This window comes from Bos javanicus, chromosome 4 (assembly GCF_032452875.1).
Source record: "Bos javanicus breed banteng chromosome 4, ARS-OSU_banteng_1.0, whole genome shotgun sequence".
In the NCBI taxonomy this organism is placed as follows: Eukaryota; Metazoa; Chordata; class Mammalia; order Artiodactyla; family Bovidae; genus Bos; species Bos javanicus.
The window spans coordinates 65,242,563-65,259,831 of record NC_083871.1 but is presented as its reverse complement, the minus strand read 5'-3'; the positions used below and the strand labels follow the sequence as shown (position 1 = coordinate 65,259,831).

Sequence of the window (17,269 nt, the reverse complement as noted above, 5' to 3'; positions counted from 1 at the left end):
CAAGGATCAAATCCATGTCTCTTGCATTGGCAGGCGGATTCTTTACCACTGAGTCACCAGGGAAGCCTATTTAATGAGAGTCAGAATGCTGGAACCTCTTTGACTAAGCTGACATGACTCCGTGTGTAGGCACCAGGCAATGTCAACCAGTTCCGTGATCCTGGGCCTTAGCACAGCCCCTAAATTTAAAAGACCAGTGAGCCTGAATCTACACACACATACAAAAATACATCTACACAAGGGCTTCCCTTGTGGCTCAGTTGGTAAAGAATCTGCCTGCAATAAGGGAGACCTGGGTTCGATACCTGGGTTGGGAAGATACTCTGGAGAAGGGAAAGACTACCCACTCCAGTACTCTGGCCTGGAGAATTCCATGGACTATATAGTCCATGGGGTCGCAAAGAGTCGGACATAACTGAGCGACATACACTTTCACTGTCAAGGCCTTTTAGAGATATTCTATACAATTCCAAGAGCTTGTCTGATTGGGAGTCATTCTGTAGGATTTAAACTCTTTAAACTCAAGCATTTTGTGACTTTCCATGGAACTTTCAGGTTTTGTGAGAGTTCTGGGGAAACAGTAGGATACATGAAGAGGACGAGGGTTCTGGAGAACGTACTTTCACACATAAAATGTAACTGAGAGCTATCTATCTGCCTATAACTCTGGTATCAAACCTTAGTTCTGTCTCTGCCTTTTTTTTAGTCTCACTGAGTCTTAGTCTCTTCATCTACAAAATGTACATAGAGTAGGTAAGAAGATAATGGTAGAATTATGGTCACAAAAGTTCCTCCTAATGTTGGACATTTATAACCAGAACAAATTTGATCTCCTATGGCCAAAGTCAGACTGAGTCTCATTATGCTAGATCACTGTACTGATCACCAAACTACTCCAAGAGAGCAGAAAGAAATGAAACTACACAGAATTCCATATATTTTTTTTAATGGCAGTACAAAGGCTTAAAAATTAGCAATACTGTTACTGAACAGATAAGAAAAGATAATGAAAGAAAAAATTCAGGAATGATTGGGAAAACTATAAATGAACTGTAAATGAAAACTCATTTTCTAACAACAAATTTAACTTTTTATAGGGCAGCATATACATTGTAAGACTTTTTTATTGGTATTACCTTTAATGCTTCAATAACAGCTGGTGGATAGCTCAGTCCAACCATGTTTGATGTCCGTCTATACATTCTGGCAAAGTCAGAAGGAAAAAAAATACAATATTATATCTTACAAAGAAAAATTAGCAGGCCACAAGTATTACACAAGTATTGACAATTAATAAGAAGTCATATCATCTGATAAACCCAAGGAACCTAAAATTTATTTTACAACCTTTCTCATAGTCATTCAAGGGGCTTAAATGTTCAAATCAAATGAAATTAAAGCAATCCCAAACATGTAAACCATTAGAAACAAATAAACAAAAATTAAGTCTATGTGACCCAAATGAAGTTATTAAAATGGGTCTCCTCTTCGGCTGGAAGTGAATTATAGTGTAGCACAGATAGTATGTAATGTATTATTTTATTCTGAAAAAAGAACTCCTATGGGGGACCCATTTAGGAAAGATTTTTGTTTAGAACTAAAAGATTAAAGAGAACTCAAAAAGAGAACTAAAAGAACTCAAAAACTAAAGAGAAAAATGTCCCAGGTAAACTTTGAGCCAACCACAGCATTTCTAAAACTCTTAATTGTATAGTAAGGATTAAAAGAAGAATAAATCAATTTCTGGAATCTATTTCTCGGGATGGGGGCGATTTAATTTCAAAGAGCAAAGTGACTTACAAAATTGGAAAGTGTCATGGGGAACTCAAACCCCTTGACTGAACTTCTCCCTGGATCAATACCCTCACAAAGCATCTTGGACCTGTTTCCAATGTAAACATCATCCATGTATGTCAAATAATGATGATAAGATATGTCTTTTTTTAAAAATCAGAGGCTGAACTCAAACTAAGTCTTAATGTGAACAAAAAGAATTCCAAGCAAAGGCAAAAAGCTTGTGCTAATGATGCTGCGGAGATACGTTTTCCATCTCTTCTTATTCAAGACTGTTTCCACCCAGAATTTTTAGTATTTATAAAAATACCAAACCTACATCAAAGCAAGTCTTGAGTTATTAGAAACCAGTGTCCCTTTCACTGCTTTGGTTACTGAATGACAGATATCTTTACCTCTCCACAAATATCCCAGCCTGCACTGCATGGACGATGCTCTTGAACCGCGGCTTCTCCTCGCTTCTTCTGAGCATCATCCCCATCTGCCGTGTGAAGGTGGAGGCCAGCCAGTCTCGGACCTCAGAAGGCACTGCATCTGACTGAATGTCACTGAGCTCATCCTCTGTATCCAGGAGTCGCCTGGACCCAAGAAACAGAACCACGACACAGATTAAATCTGAAGTTAGAGCTCCCTGTTCAAAGCAGCTGTTCCTTCTCTCCAACCCACCTGAATACACAGGTGCAAAAAAACCCATAATAAGTGGGCCACAAAAACATCCAGTACTTTTTTGGGCAAGGCTTGTGAAAGCCCAGCATTTGTGTTTCAAGGTGGTTTTCTCTACCAGACTGGATAAAGGAACAAAGGAGTCGGAGAAGGTCAAACAGTCTCCATCTCAGGCTCTGTGGGCCTGATCCACTGCACTCAGGTGTAACCAGTATCGTGATTCCTTGATGATTTGTGGAATTTGACTGGAATCTAAACCTCTCATTTAAAATGCATTCACAAGATTTATTTCATAGATGGCCAAGTGACATTATTTTGTTTGAAAATAATGGCACTTAAAAACTACAGACAACACTGTGGCAGATTTATGTTGATGTATGGGAAAAACCATCATAATATTGTAAAGTAATTATCCTCCAATTAAAACAAATTAAATTTTAAAAAGTGATAAACAACAATACTGTATTACAAACTTCAAAGCTCTGAAGATCTTAGATCTTAACTGTTCCCACCACAAAAATAAATAATAATTATGTGATGTGATACAGATGTTAGTTAACCCTACAGTGGTAATCTTATGGTAGTAAATAAATAGAACAACACATTGTATACCTTAACTTTTACAATGTTACATGTCAATTACATCTCAATAAAACTAAGTTTTAAAAAAGAAAAAAAAAAAAGACTTTGCAAAGTATTACCCAAATCACATCAACTCAGTCTTCTGAAGTAATAAACCCAAATGGCAAATACTGATACCCTCTCTAGTTGATAGGACATTACAGAAACTTAAATGTCTAAATTTAAGCAAAATTTCGTAAATAATTCAGTTCTTTATTTGAGAATAGTGATTTGGCATGTGTGCTTAGCAGACTTTTCAGACCTAATCATGGATTAGGCTAGAACAGAACATAAACAGCAATAAATTACAATACTGTAAAACTTTAAAAGTTGTATTTTATACTTAGGTTAAGCCCTACTAAAAATAAGCAGTAAAAACAGGTGTCAATGAGTTTTTTTTTTTTCCTTTAGATCCTCCAATGAAGGTAAGGGAGAAATATACAACATTTAGTAAAAAAAACAAAAACAACAACAACAACAAAAACCATGGTATCAAATTTCCTTAAATTCGGAACCAAGCGTATCACCAAAAACTAAACCACACAATTCTTAAAGTACTGGGAAATCCTATCAGATTGAAATTTGGCACAGAAAAGTTAGTCATCAAAAATACTAATGGTGGAGCTTCTCTGAACTAGGCAAAACCAAGAAAAGCCTTTCATATTTACCAATTCAATGTTTTTCAAAGAAAAGCAAATTTTTGTAACTGGAAGTGCTTTGGTACTTATGGATAATTCAAGTGAAAAGAGTCTTCTAAGAAAATCAATAACATATCAAAGGATTGAGGGAGGAATATTGGGTGTTAAAGAAAACAAATGCTTCTTCAACCCTTCAAAACCTTCCGTTTACACATGGACATCATGAATTAAAACTTGAATGCAATTTTTAGGCTGAGATGAATAATATGTAATAATTCCACAAGAACTCCACATTTGATTAGAAATTTAGTAATCCTTTTATAAATGAGGATGTACAGAGGATATGTGATATCCAAATCTACCCCATTTGTGAAAACTAAATCTCAAATCAAACCAATCATTTGAATGTTACCACCTACTTGCCATGCGGGACATTTCAAAAAGTCATATAATAGAAAATTTATCATCGACTTCTTGCCATTTTAGCTCACCTGGTTTCATCAATGTACACAGATTCAAGCACGGAGGCTGCATATTCCAAATTCTTCTTGAGATCTACCACTGAAGCCTCCCCTCTCTCTAACTGTTTGACCAAAGATCGTAACCTGGAGGTGGGGGAAGAGACATGATTCAATTAGAATAGAAGAAACAAAAAATAATCCTACAATTAGAGTGAACAGTTTATAGCCATTAAATGTTTTTATTTATCCCAATATATATGAAAAGAAAATACAAATCTAATGATGAAAACATTATTTCTCAAAGAAGCAAGTTATAAAATAAATTCACACTTTTTTTTTCCCCCACTATGAAATCAGGAACAAAAATGTTCTCATCTACCAGGACTGACTTTGCCCCTCACTTTCTAACTACCTTTCATCTTTCTAACAGTTTCCTAAATTATCAATAATTTTGCTTCTTTTCTGATTTTAATTCTTTTTGGTTCTAATTGGAAAGAGTAAAGCATGACCAGCAACATCACCAAACACTGCTTCAGTTGAAGGTACTTTGTTCAGCTGTGACCATAGAGAACAGCAGTCTCATGGCCCACAGGCGTTCCAAGACAGGCAATGAGACTTAGAGCACCAAAATCACCACAGAGGGCTGCAGAAGGAATACAAGAAGGCAAACTCTTTTACTAGACAGGAAGAATTACTCTGGTGGTGCTGTGGTGGTGGTTTAGTCGCTAAGTCATGTCCGACTCTTGCAACCCCATGGACAGAGAGGCCTGCCAGGCTACAGTCCATGGGATTCTCTAGGCAAGAATACTGGAGTGGGTTGCCATTTCCTTCTCCAAGAATTACTCTAGGAGCAGATAAATACCCTAGTTTTGTTTTTTAAAGGAGTATGGATGATAAACTGAGGTACTGAGGACAAGACCTTTCCCACTGCTCTTCAAGAATTCCCTGCAGTAGGAAATGACAACCCATTCCAGTATTCTTGCCTAGAGAATTCCATGGACAGAGGAGCCTGGTGGGCTACAGTCCATGCGATCCCAAAGAGTCAGACACAACTGAGCATGCACAATTTCCAGGCGGTGTAAGAGAAACAATAAACTCTCCTCTTACTTATATGAACATCATCCCCACAGAGACAGACTTCCTACATATGAGAACAATAAAATGCCAACAGATTATCAAAGACCAGAAACTGGGAACACTGTAAATATTGCAGAGATTTGGAGATTGCACAACTCTTCAGGCTGTTTGACAGCCAGCAAACAACGTCACTTTGAGGACAAGATTGAGTTTGAATGTATTTGGACTTCCCAGACAGCACTGGTACTAAAGAATCAGCCCACCAATGCAGGAGACCCAAGAGATGCAGGTTTGATGCCTGGGTCGTGAAGATCCCCTGGAGTAGGAAATGGCAGCCTATGGTTTTTCCAGTAGTAATGTACGGATATGAGAGCTGGACCATAAAGAAGGCTGAGCGCCAAAGAATTGATGTTTTTGAACTGTGGTGCTGGAGAAGATTCTTGAGAGTCCCTTGGACTGCAAAGAGATCAGACCAATCCCAAGGGAAATCAACCCTGTATATTCATTAGAAGGATTGATGATCAAGCTGAAGCTCCAATACTTTGGCCACCTGATGTGAAGAGCTGACTCATTATAAAAGACCCTGATGCTAGGAAAAATTGAAGGAAGGAGAAGGGAACAACAGAGGATGAGATGGTTGGATGGTATCACCAACTCAATGGATGTAAGTTTGAGCAAACTCTGATAGTGAAGGACAAGGAAGCCTGGTGTGCTGTAATTCATGAGGTCAAAAAGAGTCAGACACAACTTGGCGACTAAAGAACAACAACAATGCTTGCTAATTATAACCATCATGTTATATATAGATGCCCAGATTTTATTTATTATATAACTGGAAGTCTGTACTCTTTGACTAACACCCCCCACTTACCACTGCTTATTTTAGAAGGCATTTGTTATCATTATTGCCATTGTTGTTATTCAGTGGCCTTGGTCATCACAGATAACCACAGGAGAGTCATCCTATCAGGATACTTAAGATTATTATCAAGTATCCATTTCCCAAGGCCATTTCCACTTTTTTGACTTCAAAATATTCTCAGGCTTGCATTCATAAAGGCAGGACAGGTCAACTTCTCCACAAGGCATAAACTACTCCCCTCCAGATCTACATGAAAATGATAAACAATCATGAAGGAGGAAAAGCTCAGGATCAACCTTATAAAGTAGACAAGAGGGTAAGCCATACAAAAGAAATTTCCAGGAATTTCAGTGATGTAAAATACAAAAGAAATTAGATGGAGGGTAATGGCTAGCTGACTTGTGAATCTCCATCATGCAAAAGGGAAATATGCAAAGGAAATAAGCAGAGGCCTCTGCACTCTTGGAGGTGAGAGTCAGCCTATGGATCCCATTAGCAGCATTAGGAAGTGTTCTGGTTTCCCAGGCAGCCCAAGACAGGGAGCTGGCATGGAAGGGTGTACCAGTCACTCACACACACTGGACAGCCAGCCTGCCAAAGAATGGGGAGACCGCAGAAGCAAGCCCTGAGAACTGTTCCAAATAAGGAATGGAAGCTCTTTAGCAAAAAATGTTCCTGGCTAAGTCTGCCTCTAATTCTGACTCTCACTTCAGAAGCCAAACTACCCAATAGGCTGTGTGGACTCTCCACTGGCAAAGTAAAATGAGGGTAAATGTAAGCTTTCTAAAAACTTTCTCCCTTAATTTAGGGCTTAAAGATTCTACCAGGGTTTGATATGAATTTCAAATAGGACCCATCGCAGTTCTCAAAACCTAAGAGAAGACAAAACACAAAAAATTATGAGGGAACATATAAGATGAATAGAAGTAAGAACCAGATGATTCTCTCTTCCTACAAAAGGACGTCCCTAAGAAACAAACAGAAGCAGCTTTAATCAAATAAGTTTTCCTAGACGAGGAAAAACCTTTAAAGCAGATGAAAAGGGATCAAATAAAACCAGAAAAAAATCCAACATATTCTGTTGTCATTTTTTATCTCTGAAAATTAAAAAAGAAAACATTAAGAAAAATATATTACTTACAAAGTAACAAAAATTCAAGCTAGCCATAGATTTCCACCATGCCCAATATCAGAAACCAATTTAATAACAATACCAGTTTTGGAGAATAATACAGCAAAATTCAAGATATCTAGATATACCTATGGGTTTCCCTGGTGGCTCAGTGGTAGAGAATTGCCTGCCAATTCAGGAGACACAGGAGACATAGTTTCAATCCCTGGTCTGGGAAGATTCCCTGGAGAAAGAAATGGCAACCTACTCCAGTATTCTTGCCTAGAGAACTCTATGGACAGAAAAGCCTAGTGGGCTACAGTCCATGAGGTCACAAAGAGTTGTCATGACTTAGCGACTAAACACCAACAAATATTTACCTATATTTAGTATAATTGTCATGTATATATGAAGCCAACAAATATATTCTCAGGTGTGGACAAGCTCAAAATTTCATCATTCATATGCTTTTACAGAAAACAAAAACAAATACTCTAAGGCAAACTCTGGGATAGTGACCTTTCAAGGAGGATAGATTTGTGGGTCTCCAATTAAATGGATTCTTGATTTATGACTTAAATGTAACAAAGCCAACCTTGACAAAATGGACAAGTAGTTTAAAAACATTAAAAAGGAGTGGCAGGTGAAATATAATGCTCATTATACAAAGACAACTACACGTGAAAACGACTGACCCTTCTTTTCTAGATAAGTTCCTATTCATAGTATAAATGCTTCCTGTGTCACTTTTATGAACTAAAAATTAATTATAATCAGTCAAAAACAATTGAAATTACTAAGAACACTATATGGAATATCATTTTATATCCATTCTTAATAATTCCCAATCCAGGGAAAGTACAGTATTGGGAGAATTAAGTCATGAAAGTACAGTATTGTGGATCAAGTCGTGAAGAGCTGTACATCAATCTGCAATATGTAGTCCAGGACCCCAGGCCAGACCCGGGGTGGTGCTCCCACTCAGCAGTTCAGATGAGCAGCACTGAAAATCATCTCCCCAGAAAGCCCCAGGCATCATGTCACAACGAGCAGAAAATCAGCAGCATAGGGCTTCAACTAGATGTAGTCACCAGTAGAGCTGGACAGACACTGAACACAGCCACACCTATGTATCCAGCGTAAGCCAACCAGTGTGACCTGCTGGATTACAACCCAGTAATCCAGCCTTACTCAACAGAGAGCTGTAAACAGAAGCAAACCCCTAGCCCAGTGGCTTCTACAAACCCAGAGAAGAAATGACACAAAATAAAGTATCTTCAAAGGGTGGGAGGGAGGTTGGAGGGAGCTTCAAGAGGGAGGGGACATGTGTAAACCTATGGCTGATTCATGCTGATGTATGGCAGAAACCAATACTACCTTGTAAAGCAATTATCTTCCACTTAAAAATAAAACAAGGGTATCTTCAAGATCCCTAAGACTTACTAGAAATTCATATTTACTCCATCTCTCTAGATGAGATGAGTGAAAGGTCCACCAACACTCTGGCAGACATGAAGGCAATCTATGCCAACACACCCATGGTGTTATGGAAAACACCCAGAGACATTCACCTCTTTTTATTCAAGGACAACTAACCAGGAAAAAAAAAAAAATTCCAAAAAGATTCAGCAATTAAAAAAAAAAGTAGAGAATCATCTTCAAATTGCAGAGAAAGGACTCACTTTTGAAAAGAAAAATTCACTACTGAAAACACACGTAAATTTTAGAGAGCATCTGCTTTGTGTTCAATAAAATTCAAGAAAACAGATCTGAGAAACAAAGGTGAAGGCTGAAATCATAGGTAATAAAAGTGGACATACTGAGAGAAGACGTAGTTAAAAAGAAATGAAATCCGACAACAAAAAGACTAAGAATTGAAAAAAAATAGTGACCAACTTTCTATATACCCAGCTCCTATTCGGACTAGGACCTGTCACAGGTGTAAGTTACAGCTTTCCCTGTCCACATAGCTGCTGGCTTCCTGCTTTATGCAGCTGCCACACAAATGGAAAGACCTGGTAGCTCAGTCAGTAAAGAATCTGCCTGCAGTGCAGGAGACCCGGCTTGGATCCCTGAGCCGGGAAGATCCCCTGGAGAAGGAAACAGCAAACACTCCAGTGTTCTTGCCTGGAAAATCCCATGGACAGAGGAGCCTGGCGGGTGACAGTCCAGTGGGTTGCAAGAGTTAGACATGACTTAGTGACTAAACCATCCACACAAACCCTAGGAAATTCCAGATCCCTATTTTCAAATATTGTTGGGCTTTAGGGGAGCACTCAGGTGGGTGATGCTTCACTGGCCCCACAGTCCGCCCTCTTCTCTAATCCTTTATACTTCTTAGAACATTCTGCCTTGACCCCCACCCCACTCTGCCACCTACAGGCTACCTGTTGGTGAAATTGCTGCTTTGTGAGCAGACTTTCAAATTAGCTCTTTTACCACTAGTCATGAACTAGTCTCAAAAACTGAAAAATGTCTTAAGGTTTCTGGGAATATGGAGGCACCCTTACCTATTTTTCATCATAGTACAGGTTTACCCTAAAGCTCAATCCATCTTAAGAGTTGTCTGAAAACAGCCAAAATCCTTCATACCCATACTACAAACAATTTTTGTGAGACTTGGAGAGACTAGTTAAGCAGAAAGGCTCAGGTGCCTTCCTTTTTTTTCCCAGTAAAGTCTGTCTGGATGTTTTTCCATTTAATTCATTTTACCTAAAAGTCCAGTGTTCCCAAGGACAGGTCCCATGGTAAGCTGTAGTACAGCTAGTTTTCTAATACTATTCAAAAGGATTTTTGGTCCAGGAACCTAAAGGAAGGGAGGGAGGGAGGGAGGGAGGGAGAAGGGAAATGTAAAGCAATAAGAATAATAAAGTTTCTCTTTTGAGTGAATGTTCATAGTTTCCAGCACCCCATCCATTTCTGTCACTGTGGCTGCCAGATAATAGTTCCAGTATAGAAGCGCAACACCATTTTAGGAATAGCTCACACTTTCAAACTTTGGCTAGATGCCTTTCTCGTTAAGTGCACGTGTGTGTGTGTGTTCACTCATGTCCTACTCTTTGTGAACCCCTGGACTATAGCCTGCTGGGCTCTTCTGTCCATGGGATTTCCCAGGCAAGAATACCAGAATGGATTGCCATTTCCTCCTCCAGGGGATCTTCCCAACTGAGGGATTGAACACGCATCTCCTGCATTGGCAGGCAGATTCTTTACTGCTGAACCATCAGGGAAGCAGCCTTTCTCTTAAGATAGTGTATCATTTCATTGTGGATGAGCCTCTGCCATCTTTACATGAGTCTTCCATTTCTCCACATAAACACTTTGCTTTCTCTAAGCTTCTCTGCTGCAAGGCATATGATGAAACGTTACATCCCTTCGGCTCCCAGTACCCTCAGGTCCAGTGCAAGTCCTGGATGAACACTTGGAGACCATGTCATTATTTGGATTACAGAAAACTTTTGGAAGAGAGACACTAAATGAGGCAAGACCTGCTCATTGTATTTTGGAACGTGGAAGGCAAGTGGAAAAGACAAAGTCTCTTTTCTTTTCCCACAAAGATAATTTCTAGGACCAACAAAGTTGACTTTATTAGGAAGCAACTTTTTGACTCAACTGTATAACTTAGACAAGCACCCTAAAATGGACTTGGCACAATTCCCTATCCAAGTGAGGTCTGCAAAACCCTTCAACACTAGGCTTCAAGAGCACATACATTTATTGAGCTTTAAATGCTGCTAGAATGAAATCAGAAAAACACAAGCAAAAATAGACTGGAATAAGAAGCCATGAAACATGCTTTCTTCTATCTGTCCATTCTGTCCAAGGTTATTCTCCCTGAGAATGGATAAGCAGTCCTAAAATGCCAGTGTAGCCTACAAAGGCTGCTGTCTCAGACAGGCTTTGTTTAGTTTGAAAGAATGTCAAAAGGAACTGGATCCTTTACAGCACTTCCTGTCCATGCCCCAGTGAATCATGAGCCCTAAAACTTCATTTGAATAATAAAAAAAACCATCATCTCAGTTCATCACATCCATGTATTTGCAAACCAAAGGCGTCTCTGTATACTTTCCACACACCTGTTTCCTCTATGTCACTCCCATTCCTGCCACTTACCTAAATGCCATAGAAAGCAAACTGAAACAACTCCTCCAAATGGGATTGCAGGCTCATGTTTTAATGTCATCCAATGATACCATTTGAATATTTTTCTGGATATCTGTTTGTTTCCACAATTAACATTGTGGTCCTTGAAACATCCCTTCAGCCTTGTCTGGGTGCTCTCTGAATGCAGGTACTGTGATAGGCTCCAGGAGTACAAAGCGGGAATATGCACTGCCTTCTCTCAACTAGGGAAGACAGACAACTAATCAGAACTCACCCCACAAGTACAGCAAGCGTGATGGCAGCATGAGACAGGGGTGCTAAGAAAGCACACAGGAGAGGAATCGCCAAGTCACAAGGCCCTCTCTAGAGGAGGGGATATCAGAGCTGAATCAAGGCCAGATAGACATCAGCCAGGCCAGCAAGATGGAATGGAGAAACTGGTGGACTGGGAAGATAGTGATACATTCAAGGAATCCCAATGTGGTTGGAACTCAGGGGACAAGAAGAGATAAAACTTTAGAAGACAGTGGAAGTCAGACCCTGGTGGACTTAGCAGACCAAGCTAAAGAAATTTCATTTTCTCCTGGAGACAATGGGGAGCCTTTGGAGAAATTTTAAGTGGGATGGGAGTGGCATGATAAGATTGGCATTTTAGAAAGATCAATCTAGCAGACGAGTAGAAGACCATAGAGACTCAGTGAGTAGGAAAATTATATATATTTTTGTTGTAATTAGGCTTGTCTGGTACCCTGAACATATATAAATATTATCTCTCATGTGACAGCACTCTGCTTAGGGTGTTGCATGACCAAGGTGGCAGTACGGATCATTGCTCCTAATAATTTCTGGGAAATGGCTTGTTTTAGGCATACGGTTTCCTGATTTAGCTGACCTCCAAACCAAAACAAAGAATCGGTTCAGTTCAGTCACTCAGTCGTGTCTAACTCTTTGTGACCCCATGGATTGCAGCATGCCAGGCTTCCCTGTCCATCACCAACTCCTGGAGCTTGCTCAAACTCATGTCCATCGAGTCACCAACAAAAATAAAACTGGCAAAAATAGCCCAGTTATGTAAATTTTACCTACTGTCAATGCCATAAATAAAAAAAATGCTTTTATGGTTCTCAATTACACATACTTGAGGCAGACATACAAAGAGATTTAAGTCAATTATCGGGGTCTAATTATCTTTTCACTGAAGAAAACAAAATTGGTACGTAGGTTCATATCTGTATTTTTTCATGCCTCTCTTATAATCTACTAACTAATAAGAATAATTGTAAGGTTATAGAAGATTTTACATCACATCATTCATAAAACTGACATAATTGAACATATACCGAACACTATACCCAGCTGCAAAATAAAACATTCTCTTCAAGCACACATGTAAAGTCATCAAAACTGACATTATGCTGGGTAACAGCAGAAGCCTCAGCAAGTTGCAGCTAATTGAAATCATACAGATAATGTTCTATGACAACAGTGGAACTCAGCTTGAAATCAGTAGCAAAAAAAAATGTCTAGATATACTCCAAAAGCTTGAAAATCTATGAAGAAACTTCTAAATAATCAAAGATTAAATCAGAATATAATTTTAAACGCTAATAAAAATATGATTCATCAAAACCTGTATTACTCAAGTAAAGTACTACTTAGAGGGAAATGTATAGACCTTATGTGGACACATGAGAAATGGAAAAAATCTGAAAATAAGTGACTTCACTATCCACCTCAAGAAATTTTAAAAAGAAAAAATAAATTCAAATAAAGTAAAAGCAAAACATGAACATAAAAGCAAAACTTCAGTAGAAACAAACTTAAAAACAGAAATAATCAATAGAAACATCTTTTTTTGATAAAGATAGCAAAAAATAAACACAAAAGCAAAACTTTAGTAGGAAAAAAAACTTAATAACAGGGATAATCAACAAAAGCTATATTTTTGAAATCTTAATTAAAGGCCACACAAGACTGATCAAGAGAAAACAAAAGGCACAAGTAGACAACATCAAAAACAACATCCTACAAATCTGTAATAAAAGGATATCACAAGTACTTTTCTGCAGATACATTTAAAATTTTAGATAAAAAGGGAAAATTACATGAAAATTTATCAAAACTGACAGAAGAAAGGATAAAATATGAATATTTCTATACTTAGCAAAGAAACTGAATCCATAGTTTACTGTTTTCCCACAAACAAAACTACAGTGCTAAATCTCTTTATCAATGAATTCATCTAAACATTCGAAGAGGAACTGACACAGTCTTTCAGAGAAAAGCAAAAGCAGAAACATATTCCAACTCATTTTATGGGGCCAACATACTCTTGATTCCAAAACCAAACAGGGACATCATAGGAAAAGAATTATAAGACAGTTTCTCTTATGAACATAGATGCAAACATCCTAAATGAAATTTTAACAAATTAAATCCAGTGATAGAAAAGAAAGCAAACAGTAAGAATCCAAGCAAACTTACAAGAATCCAAGGTTGATTTAACACTTTAAATCAATGAATAAACGTTATTCACTATTTTAACAGGAATAAGAGAGAAAAATCATATGATTATCATAAAAGACTTAGAGAAAGCATGTAAGTGATAAATATCTCAGCAAAGGAATGAACGTGAATTTCCAATACTGGGTCTTTAAAACAGAAATGATATAGCAAAGAATCATACACAATCCTGAAACATGGAAAACTTTCCTATTGAATTAGCTCTAATACTACTACTTCTCTTTAAGATTGTATGAGAATTTTTCACCAGTTTAATAAGAAAAAAGAATGGATAAAAGATATGAGGACTTGAAAGAAAAAATAAAACTGTCACTACAGATGAAATAATACTTAAGATAGGATACCTAAAATAATTCACAAATAAATTATTAAAATCAAAAGGTGAATTAAGCAAGATAACTAGAAAAACAGCAATAAACAATTAGAACATGGTACTATCTACAAAAGCATCAACATAAAAAGTATCTAAAAACAAATCCTTCAACATATAAAAAAGTACCCTACGAAAACTGTAAGATATTATTGTGTGTGTGTATGTGTTCAGTCATTCTTTATGACTCCGTGGATTATAGCCCACAAGGCTCTTCATCCATGGGATTTTCCAGGCAAGAACACTGAAGTGGGTTGCATTTCCTTCTCCAGGGGAAGATATATTGAGAGAAATTTAAATGGCCTAAATAAACATAAGGATAGTATATGTTCATAAATTATAAACTCAATATTTTAGAAATATGAATTTTGCCTAAATTTACCTATGGAGTCAATGTTATCCCAACAAATTCATCACAGGTCATTTGGTGTAAATTGACAGATTGATTTTAAAATTTATTTGGAAATGCAAACAACCAAATACGCCAAATATGGTTTTGATTATAAAGAACAAACCTGAAGGACTTATATTACCAAATATCAAGATTAATTATAAAGCATTTAATCTGGGCCTGTACCCTTGACCACCTCACTATTCTAGCCCTCTCCTCTCAACATCCAGCTGGCATATGTAAGGACTGACACACATGCTTTGATAGTAACATAAACACAACGTAAGTAGGCAAAGAAATCTGCTGCAAGAAAAATTTAAAAACTAAATATAAATACTTTTCTGATTATCCTACTCTATGTGTGATTTTTCTATCCCATTAGCATAGATCCATTCTTCAGATGTCCACTCAAGAAAACACTACAAACTCTCCTGGTCACTGTGGGTTTTCTAATGAATATTTGCATTCCTTTTGCTTTCATGAGGCTATGCCGTGGAGTAGTCCTGCGTATTCTGCCTTCTCCTAGTTACTTTCCAACCAAGTAAATCTCCCTTCAGGATGCATGGTGTGTGAGACTGAGTGAGTGAGTATGTGTGCACGCCATGGAATCTGTGAACACCAGGCAAAAAGCACTGCTGGTTGAAGAGAAGCCTCATATTTTTACTTCCAGAAGTATTATGACCCAGGGTTTAAGTCTCAGTCCCTTTAGAGTTGATATCAACTTTATTACTTTGCAGTTCTCGCAGTAACACAACACAGTAATTTAGAAAGGAGTTCTCCCCACTGTCATTTTTGGTCTTCTGAAGAACTGCTGCTGCTGCTGCTAAGTCACATCAGTCGTGTCCGACTCTGTGCGACCCCATAGACGGCACCCAACAGGCTCCTCCGTCCCTGGGATTCTCCAGGCAAGAATACTGGAGTGGGTTGCCATTTCCTTCTCCATCTAAAGAACTAGTTCCAGTTTATCCCTTATTTGTTTTTACCATCACCCAGCTCACATATTTTGTTAAAAGGAAACAGTGTAAAAAAACCTGCAGTCTGACTCTAGGTTGGCAGAGATTATTGGAAAAGCATGTTAATATATGAACCCACTCTTTTGGTCATTGTTTTTCAGGAAAAAGAAATAAAAGAAAAGCTGTGAATAAGCATCATTCAGAATTGACCACAGGCCATGCTGCAGACTGTGGAGGGAAAAGTAGATGAAATACTGCCAGGCTGCCAAAAGGTAAGTTCCAGAAGCCATTTTTCATTTGCAGCTATTCATGTGGAAAGAATTACCATCCCTTTCCTCTGCTGATAAACATTCCACTTCAAAAACATCTGTTTCAATAGACTAAAAAAATGAGAAGAACTAAAAACATCTTTGAATGGTGGTAATGAGAGAAAGAAGATGAGCAGAAATGAGAAGGAAGCTTGCAGGAACATTCAGGAAGGTTGGAACAACACAGAGACATGTTCCTCTGCATCTTAAGAGTCAACCCAACTCCATGGCTCCCTCACTTGCCTTTCCTGAATTCAGTTCCTTACTCAATCTGAGTTGCATTGTGTTGGTATGATTATCAGAAAAGCTAAATCTCACTCACCCAGCAAACTCACAGGAATCTGACCATGCCCAAAACACAGTTTTAGTTAAATGCATCTAAGACTACTTTTTCCCTCACTTTTTTCTTGTAATAGTGTAAATGTGTGTGTCTGTTAATCGCTCAGTTATGTCCGACTCTTTGTGACGCCATGGATTGAAGCCTACCAGGCTCTTCTGCCCATGGGATCTCCTAGGCAAGAATACTGGAATGGGTAGCCACTTCCCTCTCCAGAGGATCTTGCTGACCCAGGGATCAAAACTGAGGCTCCTGCACTGAAGGTGGATTCTTTACTGTCTGAGCCACCACGGAAGCCCAATAATAGAAATAGTATCAAGTTAAACATAAAATCTACAAAGAATGGTTAAAGAGATGCTGAATTAGCACAGTTCTCTTCCTTAAAATTAATTTCCAGGAGAATTATAGAAATAAAAAACAAAACTCAAAGAAAACTGGGAGAAACTCCTCAGGTCACTTAAGGACACTGCTTTGAACGTGTGAGGGCCGGGCAGTGTGTGTCCATGCTATAGGACAGAAGGCAGCCCCACCAGACCTGGGAGGAAATGGCAAGAAAGGAAGCGTTAGTCTGCTATTGTTTCCCTCCCCTCCTTGGCCTCCAGATCCGCAGTGGCCATCCCCACACCCCTGGTGACTCAGAACTCTGAAGGTCAAGAGATCCCAGAGAGTTAAATCAGGATTGTGGGCCCAATGATGGCTCCACTAAGTTCCACCTAAGTTTCCAAGATTGCCATAGAAGGAAAAAGAAGATGGAAGGACATGTGTGAGAGGCTGGATTGGAACTCATCACCTAAATATGGTAATAGAACCTATTTACAGAGATAAATATATTTATATATCAGCATATATAAATACAATTGCTTTATATATGTGTTTATACAATTGCTTTTGTACTGTACCATTATACAGTTACTTTGTGTGTGTGTATACATATATGTGTGTGTGTATATGCATAAACTTGCCATGGCCCAGAATCCAGTCACATGGCCACATCTTTCCTAAAAAGAAGGTGGGAGATGTAGTCCAGGTGAATGCCCTGGAGGATGAGGAAGCAGG

General features: G+C 38.3%; 1 protein-coding gene across 5 annotated transcripts in view; it reads right to left on the bottom strand.

Annotated features, from left to right (window-relative positions):
- The window catches only part of PDE1C (phosphodiesterase 1C), a 541,449-nt gene that overhangs the window by 122,823 nt on the left and 401,357 nt on the right, over positions 1–17,269 (bottom strand). For all 5 annotated transcript variants that reach the window (XM_061414179.1, XM_061414180.1, XM_061414182.1 and 2 more), the window contains exons 4-6: positions 4,208–4,321; positions 2,190–2,372; positions 1,137–1,203 (exon numbers count right to left, since the gene is read on the bottom strand). In XM_061414179.1, coding sequence (XP_061270163.1) covers positions 1,137–1,203; positions 2,190–2,372; positions 4,208–4,321 — 364 coding nt within the window. The remainder of the gene's footprint in view (positions 1–1,136; positions 1,204–2,189; positions 2,373–4,207; positions 4,322–17,269) is intronic.